Here is a 14,070-nt window from a genome sequence, read left to right on the forward strand (position 1 = left end):
ATCAAAATTTGCTTATTTGATTTAGACCTAAAAATAGTACAACATTCTTTCTTGAGAAAAACTGAATGATTTTGCAAATTATTTCCATGTTTAAACTAAATTTTTGTGGTCTAAGACTTTTGGATCCCACTCTATTTTCTCTATTCAAAGATTGTCAAGAATTTCAAATAGTTTATAGATAATACACATATTTTATCTTTTAATCAATCTTTCACATAAATAAGAATATAAACCGATTTTAAACTGATAGTGGCGCTCATGAACTCACGGACGCAGCGAGGGCGGGTCTCCATCGGGGTCCACCTCCCAGACTCTTGGCAAAGTGTTGACACCGGTTGAGCATTGGCCAATCGGAAACCAGGATTACAAGAGAATGTGACCCTAGAGCCGAGAGTGAAGTGCTGTCCGATGACTGTGCCATTCACTGGGGCAATGGGCATCCCACAGGAAACCACTGTGAATGAGAGAAAGATTGAATTGTTACCTCAAAAATGGACAAGTATTTTCTCACAAAACCCCAAGAAAGCTGCCTAATTCTTTTTGCCATCATACTTCAGAGAATACTCAGTGTAAACATACTCAGGGAACACCCCAAAAGCAGCACTGTGACTCTGCAAATATGAGCTTGCAGTGGTTCTGGGAAGGTAAACAAGAGCAGCTAGAAAGCAACGGGCACAATTCAAGATGTAGATTACATCTGGACACAGACTGAAGGATACAGAGAGAACTTCAGCAACCTGTACAGCCATCAGAGAGCCCTGAACAATCTCTGCGGCCCCAACGAATATTTGGACACTTCAGCCACACTTAAATATATGAATGTCAAAGTCATAGATGGCAAAACGCCGAAACAACAGACATTTATTTAAAAAAAAAAAAAAAGCAAATACTGTAGAAACAACAGCAAAAATAATATAAATTAATAAAAAAAAGTATCATGTTTTTGCAGATGACACTTGATTTGGCATTTTATCATCCAATGCAATACAATTTTTATAGGCTGTTTAAGTGTCCAAATACTTTTTGGCACCACTGTATGTGTCAAATCCGAACACCAACACAAGGATGACATGCATTACTGATTTAAAGTTTAAATGGCTATAGATCTGCCTCCTCTAATGTCTTAATTTGTCATTTAGCTAGCACTTCTATCCTATGTGATTTACAGTACACTTACAGGAACATTCGCTCTGGATCAACCTAGGGTGAAGCATCTTTCTCAGTGCCACAATAGTGATAGTTTATGATTGGCCCCTTGTTTGTGTAAGCCTTCAAACGTTTGATGACAAGCCAAGTGGCCAGTTGCATAAACTGCTTATATTAGTCATCTACATTTTTTCATGAAGACTGCCCCTAACTTTTTAAAGTCAGCTACATGAAATGGCAGATTGGTAATTGGGAATTGGAAAGTAAGACTGATTACCCCTTGGTTAACTGCTAGTTGGTCAAACTAGTTCTTAAGACACAGTCTTACCATAGTGGCTAAATTTATGTAACTGTCCCCAGATCAGTAACCACTATACTATCCTTTATAGTCATCTCTAGTCTTGAAAGTCATTATAATTTGCCTCTTCTTTCAAAGAACTGATACATAATGGATTTAATATCCATGCCAGTCAACTTTTCAATCAATCCCGAGTCAACTCCCACTTCCCAATATGAAAAAGACCTTTCAGTATGTTCAATAGAGCAGAGGGAGCGCTCTAAGGCTCTCGGCCTAAGGCATCTCACACCATCCCTGTCAAATAGAAATCAACACCACTCACAGGTGAGGCCTTTGTTAGTCAGGAAGTGGTGATAAAACGCAGCACTTCTGAGACTGCAAAACGGTGGACCCTGTGGAGGCCCCTGCTTTAGTGGATGATAACTGCTTCTTTCTGAAGAGACTCTCCCCTCGGACAGCACATTAGCAATAGTCTCACAGCTATGGCTCCTGGCTAACCCATTTATTGTGATGAGCAATTTGACAGATGCAGCCAACCCTTAAACATTGATGGAATACGGAATTAGCCACGGCAGCGCTGGTCTTTCGCAGAGAGAGTTCAGTGAGGAAGGAGGAGAGGTGGATAATCGCCTCCAGTCTTGGTCCAAGGTGTCTTAGACAAGATTCTCAGACTTACCTTGGCAAAGCGGCACTGGAGCGTTCCATTGGTGAATGCCCTGTGGGGTGCGTGTGCAGGTGGCAGTGGTCTGGCCAATCAGGTTGAAGCCCCGGTCGCAGCTGAAGCGCAAGGTACTGCCCAGCTTCGTGCCCGTCAGGCTGTGTACCGAGCCGTTCACGGGAGGGTCCGGAATACTGCAGTACGCCGCTGTAAAACATACAAATATAAACACAGCCAGAAGTCAAAAACGCATCCATCTGTGAAACCTCCTGCTCCAGTGCGTATTTTATTGCCTTTCGATTCCTCATCCTGTTTACTGGAAATAGTAGATATTAATGCAGCCAAGAGCAGAGGAGTGATTAAAAAAGATGCATGGTATTGAATTGTAGGAACTTGTTGAAGGTCATAAATGATGGATATGTAACAATAAATTAATAATTTTGTGTACTCTTTGTTCACCTAAACAGTAATTCAGAATACAAAGAGAGTCATTATACAAAGTTATGCTGTTTGACATATGCAATCCAGGCCACGTTCTCTCCTGCGGCATGAGGCGCCTGAGATCAGATCTGAGTAGGAATGTTCTCGTTGCAGACCAAACAAGAAAAAGAATGACGGTAATGATACCAGCATAATATAAAAGGAGGTTTGGAGGAAATTAGGAGGAAATGGGGCAAGAATGCAATTTGTCGCATTATTAATCGCTATGACCGCATTAAAGTCCTATCTGTTTCACGAGTTCATGTGTCCATATAATCCTTCAGTAATACAGGTAAACAGATTTGGCTTGCTGGCCCTAATATAGGAGGGCTTGAGGAAGCCCTCCTATATTATATTAGCCCCCCCCCCCAGACTATTTAATTAATGTAAGTTAATTAGTGTACGATTACTGGAGGTTTCCCGGAAAAGAAGTCATGGGAGTAAGGCAGGCTGCAAGTATTTTTGTTGCCCTTAAAAAAGAAAAAAGTTAACTTGAGAAGCCAAATTACATAGGAAATTAATTCAAGATATATTCAAGACACACCTTATAAAGGATGAGACAAAAGTACTGATTAAGAAAATGATTTTCTGCAGTGTAAGCAGCCGCTTATGTATATGCCCTTGTGTTGCGAATGACAGGATTAGACGAACAAGCTCTTACCGAACTTCCATTTAAATTCCATTACAACAATGCTAATTTCATCCAACACAACGCCTAGCAATGATAATTTCCTTCAGGAGAGTAAGGGACCACTCACACAGGACACATTCTGGCATTGAAAACAGCTAGATGGCAATAAACGGCAATAAAATGGAATCGAACGAAAGGGGTCTCAAGACGTGTTTTTCAAAGCTGAACAGCTGTTAACTATAGCTACATTAAAGTCATATTAAAAACACTGCGCTGATGGCATGAGACTATGCAATTGTCAAAGATGCCCATCTGAAACATGTACATGGCCAAGATTTTAAAAAAGCATAGGCTAGAAAACAAGAATGTGTCCTTTGTTAACAACCCATTTAGATTTATGGGTGTTTACAGTTTGCTGTGATTTGAGGTCATCTATATGCTAGAGTATTCCCAAAAGCTGAAAAATATCACTTGCAGAAGATATACACTACCCTTCTAAAGTTTGGGGTTGGTAGATTTTAATGTTTTTGAAAGTAGTCTCTTATGCTCATCAAGGATGCATTTATTTGATGAAAAACACAATATTGTGAAATATTATTACAATTTAACTGTTTTCTATTTTAATCCATTTTACAGTGTAATGTAATCTTGTCCTTGCAAAGCTGAATTTTCAGCATCATTACTCCAGTCTTCAGTGTCACATGATCCTTCAGAAATCATTCTAATATGGTGATTTGCTGCTCAAGAGACATTTCTGATTATTATCAATGTTGAAAACAGTTGTGCGGCTTAGTATTTTTGTGGAAACTACATTTTTTTTCAGGATTCAGGACTTCAAGAACATATTTTATTTGAAATAGAAATATTTTGTAACATAAATATCTTCACTGTCACTTTTAATCAATTTATACATCCTTGCAGAATAAAAGTATTAATTTCTTTCCAAAAAATAATGAATGTGGTCTCATTATACACCAATATCCTGCATGAGAAAGGGCTTTTGGCGATCAAATATTTCTTAGATCAAAGGGCTGAAAAAGTCCCTCCTTCTGAATTCATCATTAATATGATTTCCCTGCTTTTGGAAAATAATTATTTCTTATTCGAGGATAGATACTATTTACAAAAAAAAGGGTGCGGCGATGGGCTCGAAATTTTCTCCAGATTATGCATGCCTTTTTATGGGATATTTAGAAGAGCGATACATTTGGAATAACAACCCTTTTAGAGATAATATTCTCATCTGGAAAAGATATGTGGATGATGTTTTTTTTGTATTTTTAGGGGTTCCAGAAACATTTTTGATGAATTCATTGAGTTTTTAAATAATATGGTGAATTCTATTAGGTTTAATGTAGAAATAGATGCCCATTCTGTTGCTTTTCTTGATACCAGGATCCAGTTGAAAACAGGGACTTTATTTACTTCTCTATATTCTAAACCAACAGATAAAAACAGTATTCTTCATGCTGCGAGTGCTCATCCACCTTTTTTAAAAAAAGGACTTCCTTATACTCAATTTCTTCGATTAAAACGTATCTGTAATGCTGAATCAGATTTTGAGTAACAAGTGGTGATAATGTACAAGCGTTTTATCCTTAGAGGTTACCTGAAAATATGGTTAGATGCTGCTTTGAAGAGAGTATGAGAAGAGTCTAATACATCGATTAAACAAAAGAAGCCTCATTCCATAGTCTGTACTACCACTTTTTCTGCGCATAGTGAAGCTATGGACTTTTTTTGCGGATCCGCCACTTTTTTCACATTATAGAGCCAGAAATATTAGAGATTTTTTGGTCAAATCTGATACTTTCATTAAGGCTAATTCTCAGATACGTGTAGATAAGGACATTGGGTTTTTTCCTTGCCTTAGGTGTGCGGCATGTAGGAACATTCGTAGACGATGTTTTTCTTTTCGGAGTAATGTAACGAATTGTACTTATAAGATTAAACAATTTGTGACATGTGCTTCTACTAATGTAATATATGTGTTGACTTGTCCATGCGAGAAACAATATATAGGCAAGACGAACAGAAAAGTTAGGACACGTATCATTGAACATATGAGTGCGATCAGAAGAAATGACCAGAAATCTCCAGTTGCCCGTCATTTTAATGATATGTCGCATTCAGTTTCGGATCTAGATTTTGTGGTAATTGAGCACATTACATCGTCGCGTAGAGGTGGTAATATAGAGCGGAAACTTTTACAGAGAGAGTGCAAATGGATTTTTGATCTAAAGTGTTTACATCCTTTAGGTATGAACGAAGAACTGATTCTCAATAGTTTTTTGTAAATTTTCATTGTTTTGGTAAATTTAAACACACTGGATCTTTTGCTTCAAAATCATGTTTGTAATTATGTATTTCAGTAATTAATCATGTGGGTGTATATTTCTCCATTTGTACGTTTTTCATGATTATGTATTCCAGGTGTGATGTTCATATGATAGTATTACAATGTATATTGATGATATTTCGATACTATGAAAAGTAATATGTATTTCTTTGAGCTAAGTTTTTTTTAAAAGTGTTGTATAATTATGAGTATATCTATTTACCTTTGTGGTGTGAATATTGGAGGTCCTGTCTTCTATAATGATTACAGTAATAAGCTTATTAAATGGATACAGGTGTATGCTTGGAATCATGGCAGTGATGAAGGGTTGATCCCGAAAACGTTTTGCACTTTGCACTTGCACTTTTGCACTTTTTTATGGTCTCTGGATAATAACTTTTGGAGCTTTTTTGACTGTATTCTCATGTGCGGATCTTTCATCTTTGTGATCTCAAAAAATAATGAATAAATTTCTTTCTAAGAAAATAGAATAAATATACTGATGTATCAAATCATTGTTCATGGCACGGACATAAACTAATGGCATTTAAAAAAAATAAATTGATTAATAAATAAAAATACATCAACACAGGAGAGAAACTGTGCTCATCAGGTCATTTAATAGGACTTTAGCTCTTCACAGAAAATGTTAAAAGAAGTAAAAGCTAACCCACTGTAGGACAAAGAAAAATAAATAAAGATAACACTGTAATGCAAGGGCAACCCTCAAGTTTTACAAGACAAATCTTTCTAATGATCAAACCACTGAAACATAAAATGTTTCCAGCCTCTCATCCATTAGCACTGACATTGGAGATTATAGATAATGGAAAAATTTAGAAGTTTACACATCACATACATGTAGTAAAACTTTGAATAAAACCTCCACTAATGGTTTAAATGGCTTAGAGTGCTGCAGACCGGTTTTGTTTTGTGCGTCATAACTCTCATGTGATAGAGCAGGTGCTGCCCTCTAAATGGCTCAAAAAGACTGCTATTGATTGTTGGCCACAGAGGTCTGGTTATAAGAGAAGGCTTAGTGGAAATTCAGCCTTCCAGCTCAACTACTTTGTGAAGTCTGCGTTAACCAGTCACACTGCTGTTTTCTACCTGACTATGAATCAAGAGCCCCAGCTTTGCTTTTAATAAAGTCACAAGGTAAACAACCTCTCATGCCCCTTTGGACCTTGTTTCTAAATTGCAGAGTTAATGCAGTCAATTTTCTACCTTTAACCTGCACCGTTTCTTCTTTTTCCAAAAAAGTCATTCAGCAAACCTCACACAGGTGATGGTGGGAAGAAAAGGTCAAGAATTAAAAAAGAGAAACAAAAGAGGAGAAGTGCAAGGAGCCGCTACAGTTGATGAAGTAACAGCCTGTGGAGATAAAAGATGGATTGAGAAAGAAAACCGAACGAAGCTTTGAGTCTGTCCCACCATCTGTTTTTGTCCCACCAAGGTATCGCTACAGAAGGGAAACCATATTGAGGAGGAAAACCTAGGTGTGCTGCCGCTGCTAACCCAGACTGTCACAGAGCCCTATATCAAAAATCCATCATGCGGGGAGGGAGCGGAAAAAACTAAACAAGCTGATGCCGAGAGAAGAGACCCTGATGAGTCAGACAAAGAGGTGATTAGTCATTCTTCTGAAACGCTAATGATTAGGAGCATACGGAAACTTTTTAAATATTTATAGGGTAATAACTCATTTAGAATTACGCCATTGCTCATGAAACGGTGCAATCAGGTCTTGATAGCTTGTGGCAGTATTTCCTACGTAATTCTGTTTTTGCAGCGGGGAGTCATAATTGGTCGTTTCGTGAATGCGTATTTTTAACTGTAAATTGTCATAAACATTCAGGCAGTCAGGAAGTCATATTTTATTTGTTAGATTGTCATTTGGAAGCCAAACCGATGAGTTTGTTCATGAGAATAATTCATTAAAAGAATCAGCTCATAAGAGTCATTTGTTCATTAACCAAACTATACTAGTTACAGTGTATGTTTGTTTTTGTATGCAGATAGTGAAGACGCAATAGTATTATTTCACTGTATTGTTTAAATTCATAGCTTTTGAAAAATACACTGAGCACTATGAAGGACTAAAGTAACCACAAAAAAAAAAAAAAAAAAAAATACAAAGCTATAAATCTATTAATGCAAAAATAAAAATGTAAATAAATTAATTACTTAAAAATTACAAACAAATAGATTTATGTAAACTCTGCTTGGTGAATTCCAAATACTATTTGTGTTTTGATGATATATTTAGATGATGTGTTTAAATGCTCACCTGAGTAGCGGATTCGAAAACCCTTGTGGCTGGAGGTGTGATCGAAGGACCAGTGAAGGTAAACCTTGTTAGCAGAGCTAGTAATACTGAGCGGAGATGAATAGTTCCCACTCAGAGAAATGAGCAGTGGACTCTGTCTTGATGGACCTGCAGGATAAAGCAAAGCATAAGGTTATGATGTACATCTGGTCCAAAACTATTACATCTCAGACCAGACCTGTGATCGTTTGCTTTGTTCTGAAACAAGGATTATGTTTTTTTTATAATGTTGTGATTTCTTCTTGGTTCAGTTTGCTTTCACAAGACAACATTTATAAATGGACCAAAATCAGTCAATTGCAAGTAAACTCTCCTCTCATTGGTCAGCGTGCACCTTCCAGAATTCGGCTAACAGCAGTCATCAGTCAGGATGGATAGACAAAAGGCTTTGCGGGCTGATTGTGGTTTTCTTTGTAGCTGTCATTATATTATCATTTTTAGCAAGAATCAAGGCTTCGTCTGTATCTTTATTTACTAGTTTGTTTGCAATCGGGCTGAGAACACCTCGTTCAGGCGATCTTGGACCGATTATTTTGGATCCAAGTATTTTGGAACCAAAATAAGATAGAAAACGCACCAGGTTCCAAAACAAACGCTCCAAATGAGCCAGGTGTGAAAACGCACTGAAATGCAATAAGTTTTTGGGTATACTAGAATAGGTTTTCATGCTTGAATTATTTTTGACATATTTTACATTGTTGCAGCAAGTCTCTTCCCAGTCTGTTTGTAACACTCTGTTTAGTTCTGATCTCTATGACAACCCTCCTTCTGAAAGGAGCAATGTTCTCTGATTGGTCGGGTGGATCAGTGTGTTGTGATTGTTGAAACTCAAGGTTATGGTAAGGGCTGCTTCTAGCCTGAAACCCTGAGTTTCAACATACTAACATACTATTATTATCCAGGCCTCAACATTTTTTTTTTTTTTTGCTTATGCCTTGGATGGCAATTATTTAAATAAGAGATATTGTGATGTATTGTGATGACCTTTTTCCTGCTCAAACAAAAAACTTGAAACTTGGAAAAAAATTTTTTCGCACTTCTATGGGCAACTGATCATGGCAGGGAAAAAAAAAAAAAAAATTCCCACTCGCACCTCTTTCTGTCACTATAAGTAGCCACATATCTTACAAACTTCAAATTGACATGTTTACCACCAGCAGTGATACAACTGGTGTGTTTCTGTCACAACATAGCCTTTCCACCTCTCACGGCTAATGTTGACTGACAGGGCTCTGTTCGTAAACTTCACTGGCGGTACTTTCAGATCAGCTGAACTCTGACTCAGTCCAGAGGGGTGTGCGTGTGTGTGTGTGTGTGTGTGTGTGTTAAAGGCTATTCCAGACGTCATGTTAGTGTCTGGTCCAAGCTGCAGGGAGGTAAAGGGATTCGGTGTGATCTGGCTGGCTATGGCATGTTGTGAAAAGCAAAGTCTGCTTCGTAGCGCAATGGGAGTTGAAACCGTAATCAGCATCGAGCATGCCAGCTCCCCTCAGGAGTGGCTCACACTGCTCACAGATGACATGCAAACACACACCAGCACAGTCGCTTTGTCAGCCTCAAAAAAAGGCGTGCAGCACAATGCCATTCTGTGAGACCCAGCTGTCATATACTGTACGTTTTCACTCTTTTCATTTAAGCTTAGCATTTAAATGATTATTTGAGGTACCATATGAATAAATAATGGTTTTGGGTGGAATTAAAAATGTTATTGTCTATTTTACAGAAAACACTACATTTAAAAGTTTGGAGTCAGTTAAGTTTTTTTTTTTTTTTTAAAGAAACTAATATTTGTATTCAGTAAAGATGCATTAAATTGATCAAAAGAGACAGTAAATACATTTGTTACAAAATATTTCTATTTTAAATAAATGCTTTTTAACTTTTTATTCATTAAAGATTATTACAAAAAAATGATCAGTAATATATGTTCTATATATATAAATATATATATATATATATATATATATATATATATATATTCCACAAAATGACGACACTGTATACATTTCAACATTGATAATAATAATAAATGCATCACATGAATAAATTACATTATAAAATTTAAGTAGAAAACAGTTCTTTTAAATTGTAATATTATTTCACAGGACTATTTTGAATCAAATAAATGCAACCTTGGTGAGCATAAGAGACTTCTGGACTGACCCCAAATTTCTGAACGCCAGTGTATATTTAAATTTATAAAATCTATATTTCAATTTAATACTCTCTCATGTTTATATGTTTAACTCGTGTTTCACAATATGTAACTCAAATTAAATTATATTGCCATTTACTGTAATATATATATTTTTAATTCACATTTCTTTTTATTCACGTAGCAAAGTTTCGAAACAAGGAAAGAGAAGGAGGCCTATTCACGTCACTCTTTCTTTGGAAAGTTGCATGACTCAGCTATGATTGTGGGCGACTTTAATGATGCCTAAAATGTGATGAGCCTCAACGTGTGTAAGATGACCCTTCTGACCTCTAATCCACTTCGTAATCTCAGTCTAAATGGGATCACTTTCACCCTAGCAAAGCAGCTGACCTAAGACTGGCCCTGGACAGACCCCTGTTGGCTAAAGCAATTTCCTTTGCCTTTTACAAAAGGTTTTCACTGTGTAAAAGCAAAGGTCATCCCTTTTGGCCTCTCTTCAACTGTCTATCTTGCTCAACACAGCAAGGTTGCCTGTGAGGTGTGTATCAGTAATTGCATTGGAAGGAGGAGAAAAACAGCTTTTTGTGAGCAAAAACCATGTCTGAACTAGTTTTATCTCATCATCAAACCTTATCACAGTGACAGCAATAAATAAATGATTATTAAGTACTTATTATCATTAACTCTTTCCCTGACAGCGTTTTTAAAAAAACGTTTCCAGCCACTGCCAGTGTTTTTTTAATAATTTTCACAAAAATTTCATGGCCTTCAGAATATTTTGTTGTATGAAAATCTGAACATGCAATATATCAAAAGAAAGAACAGAGCCTCTGCTTAAAAAACAAACAAACAAAAAACTTTTTATACTAACTTCATGTATTCTTTTTATTTTTAAATCAACACCTAAATGTGGGTAAGTTTCATAAAAAAAAAAAAGCAACATTTTGAACAACCCCCCCCCCCCCCCCCCCCCCCCCCCCACTACATACTACAATATGCATAAGCAATGCTTTTATCACTCGTTTCTGCTCCTTTTTTGTCTGTTTTGATCCAGAGATTCAGTACTCTTTCAGAAGATGCGTAATAGCGCCCCCTACCGTATAACAGTGAAAACACGGAAAGCCGGAAAATTTCGTCAATGGCGGGGAAAGAGATAAGTACTTATTATGATTATTAAGTACTTATAATTTATTCAAACAACAACAACAATAACAACAACCAATAATAATAATTATATTTTTTATAAATAATAATAAATATTAAATTTTATATATAAGAAATACGCTACCTTTCAAAAGTTTGGGGTCAGTAAGATTTTTTTTAAAAGAAATTCATACTTTCAAGCAAGGATACATTACACTGATCAAAAATGACATAAAAGACATTCATAATTCATTCAAAAGACATCCAGAACCATCTCTATTTCTTATAAATACTGTTCTTTGGAACTTTTTATTCATCAAAGTATCCAGAAAAAAAAGTAGCATAGTTTCCACAAAATATAGCACTGCATTAAATAACGCTATATTAATAAGAAATGTGTCTTGAGCACCAAATCAGAATGATTTCTGAAGGATCATGTGACACTGATGCTGAAAATGCAGCTTTGCCATCACAGGAATAAATTACATTTTGAAATATATTCAAATATAACAGTTATTTCAGATTTAATAATATTTTACTGCAATTTTAATCAAATAAATGCAGCCTTGGTAAACAGAAGAAAACACACAAACCTCTAACTGACCTCAAACTTTTTAATTGTAGCATATATAATAATACTAATAATTATTTTTATTACTACTATTATTCATGCTATTATGATTATCATCAAATGAATCAGAGGAAAAGATCTTAAGGAAAAGCTATGCAAATCCACTCACCATCAAAGATCTCCAGCTCATCAAACTGTCTGCTGGTCTGAAAGTGTTCAACGGTGAAAGTGATGTTGTAACCTGAATCCACCTTCACCACCCAGGAGCAGGACTCGAAGTGCGGCAGGCTGCTGCCTGGTGACTGACTCAGGATTATCCCTGTGGAGGCTGTCAGCACCTCGTTCATGGGACAGGTGACTGTGAGGAAAACAGACAAGAGCTAGTTCAAGTCCATACATTATTACAAACAGATTTCCTTTGATTTTCCACATGCATACATCAGCCGTAGCGGTGACGCAAAACGCTAGTAATCTCTTCAAACCCTTAACCATCAAAGCGACGTTCAGAAACTATTATACTGAAGGAATACATGAAAGCAACCTTGATCAAAAACACAGAAATACAGATCTTTAGCTCCATTTAACGTGATACTTTATCTTCAGATGCAACAAAAATTGCGCAGCCTATTGATCACCCAACAATTCAAACCCAGTATACAGTCCCCGCTTTGTGCATGCCTATGGTAAAGCACCAAATGCAAGTCAATGATAACACAAAGCACCCTGGGCCAGTCTGTTGTGACACTGAGAGGATTGATCACTGCTGTTCACACGGTTGTACAGCCTGGCTCTCATGCCTCAGTCTGCAGTTTCATCTCTCAGTCATTGATATTCCTCAGAGGCCCGCTGTGACATTTCCCCACACTTTTACCTTGAATTATCAGGCTTTATGCAGTGGCCCGTCTTGGCCGCTTCCCTCAAATCTCGGAAGCCTGTCTCTTATTCTCTCCATAGCTGTCGGAATACAAAGCAAGCATCCAAATACAAATCACAACATAAAAGGATAAACCCTCATCTCTGACACAGTTTTATTATTTTGTCTCATTTCTTCCACATGACGAGAAGCCGCATACGCATCAGCCAGGAAGAGATTGTTATTATCAAATATTTATGACACTTACGTTTCGGATACGAAATATGGATTTTCTATTACTTGTCTTGCTAAATAAACACACTGCTGTTTCAGAGCTCCGCTGGTGCGAATACTTCATGATTGAGTTGATATCTGCATGAGATTATTAAAAGGGAAGAATTGTGGAGATCTTCTAACCCCACCTCTCACCTCCGCTTATCAGAATATCGACAGATGCGCCGTGCTAAAACCCAGTAAATAACATGACCCACAGTAAACAGTTTTGTTTCTATATTCGGCCTCTTTAATTGGCCTCTTAGTCAGTCGTTTAGCACCTTAATTGACTAACATTTAAGCCCACGGGTCTGTGCACTGATTAGAATGGACGTTAATCAAAGCAATAATTTCATGCATGCTATGCACTGTACGGCTTTACGTGTCAAACCTGAGATAAGTTATTCTTATAATTGCATTCAGGTTCACAGCCCAGTGAATTGCTCCGGTGACAATGATTAAATTATAAAAAGTTGCTTTGAGAATTGATATGATATAAATCACACTTGCGGTTTCTGGTCGAGACTGAGCCTGAGCTCGGAGGATACGCAGGAACGATGGGGTTGTTGCTTGCCGTCTGACACGTTTCCTTTATGAGGGTAAAATATAGAAGCTCTGGGACTGGCTACACGGCTCTGGGGTGATATAAAATGTGAATGCGTTTTCATTGGAGGACAAACATTATCATGGATGCATATCGATGCCCGCTTGAGCCTATCATCAGTGCATAAAGCATAATGCGATCAGGTAAAAAATACACCCCCAATAACCTACATCTGTGCATCCTGGAGCTCGCGCTCACAAATTACATTCTTCAAAGTGTGAGTGTGGGTGTTACGGATCTTTATTTGCCACCACATACAGTACTTTGAAAGCTGGCTGTTAACCTATAACACAAACAGAGATGTATTGTAAAGCAGCGAACTGATAGATATGACAAGTATTTTGCGAGCACCTTTAATGTATCATAACTGTTATAGGCCTTTGCTGTATTCTTGATATTTACATTGTCAGTGTATTCATGTTTAAATCAGTTTATATTACAAAACATAAAAGGAACTCTTGGCATCTGTGCGGAGGGCTGCGTATCTCGCTGTGCTGCCGAGATCTGTATATATTCTATGGAAATTGAAACAGTTTAAAGGATTAGTTAACTTCAGAATTCAAATTTCCTGATAATTTACTCACCCCC

At 37.1% G+C, this 14,070-nt stretch overlaps 1 protein-coding gene across 2 annotated transcripts in view; it reads right to left on the reverse strand.

Moving 5' to 3' along the window:
• The window catches only part of csmd2 (CUB and Sushi multiple domains 2), a 291,911-nt gene that overhangs the window by 24,762 nt on the left and 253,079 nt on the right, over nucleotides 1–14,070 (reverse strand). For both annotated transcript variants that reach the window (XM_051873150.1, XM_051873151.1), the window contains exons 47-50: nucleotides 11,922–12,110; nucleotides 7,842–7,988; nucleotides 2,121–2,309; nucleotides 269–454 (exon numbers count right to left, since the gene is read on the reverse strand). In XM_051873150.1, coding sequence (XP_051729110.1) covers nucleotides 269–454; nucleotides 2,121–2,309; nucleotides 7,842–7,988; nucleotides 11,922–12,110 — 711 coding nt within the window. The remainder of the gene's footprint in view (nucleotides 1–268; nucleotides 455–2,120; nucleotides 2,310–7,841; nucleotides 7,989–11,921; nucleotides 12,111–14,070) is intronic.

This window comes from Ctenopharyngodon idella, chromosome 19 (assembly GCF_019924925.1).
Source record: "Ctenopharyngodon idella isolate HZGC_01 chromosome 19, HZGC01, whole genome shotgun sequence".
In the NCBI taxonomy this organism is placed as follows: Eukaryota; Metazoa; Chordata; class Actinopteri; order Cypriniformes; family Xenocyprididae; genus Ctenopharyngodon; species Ctenopharyngodon idella.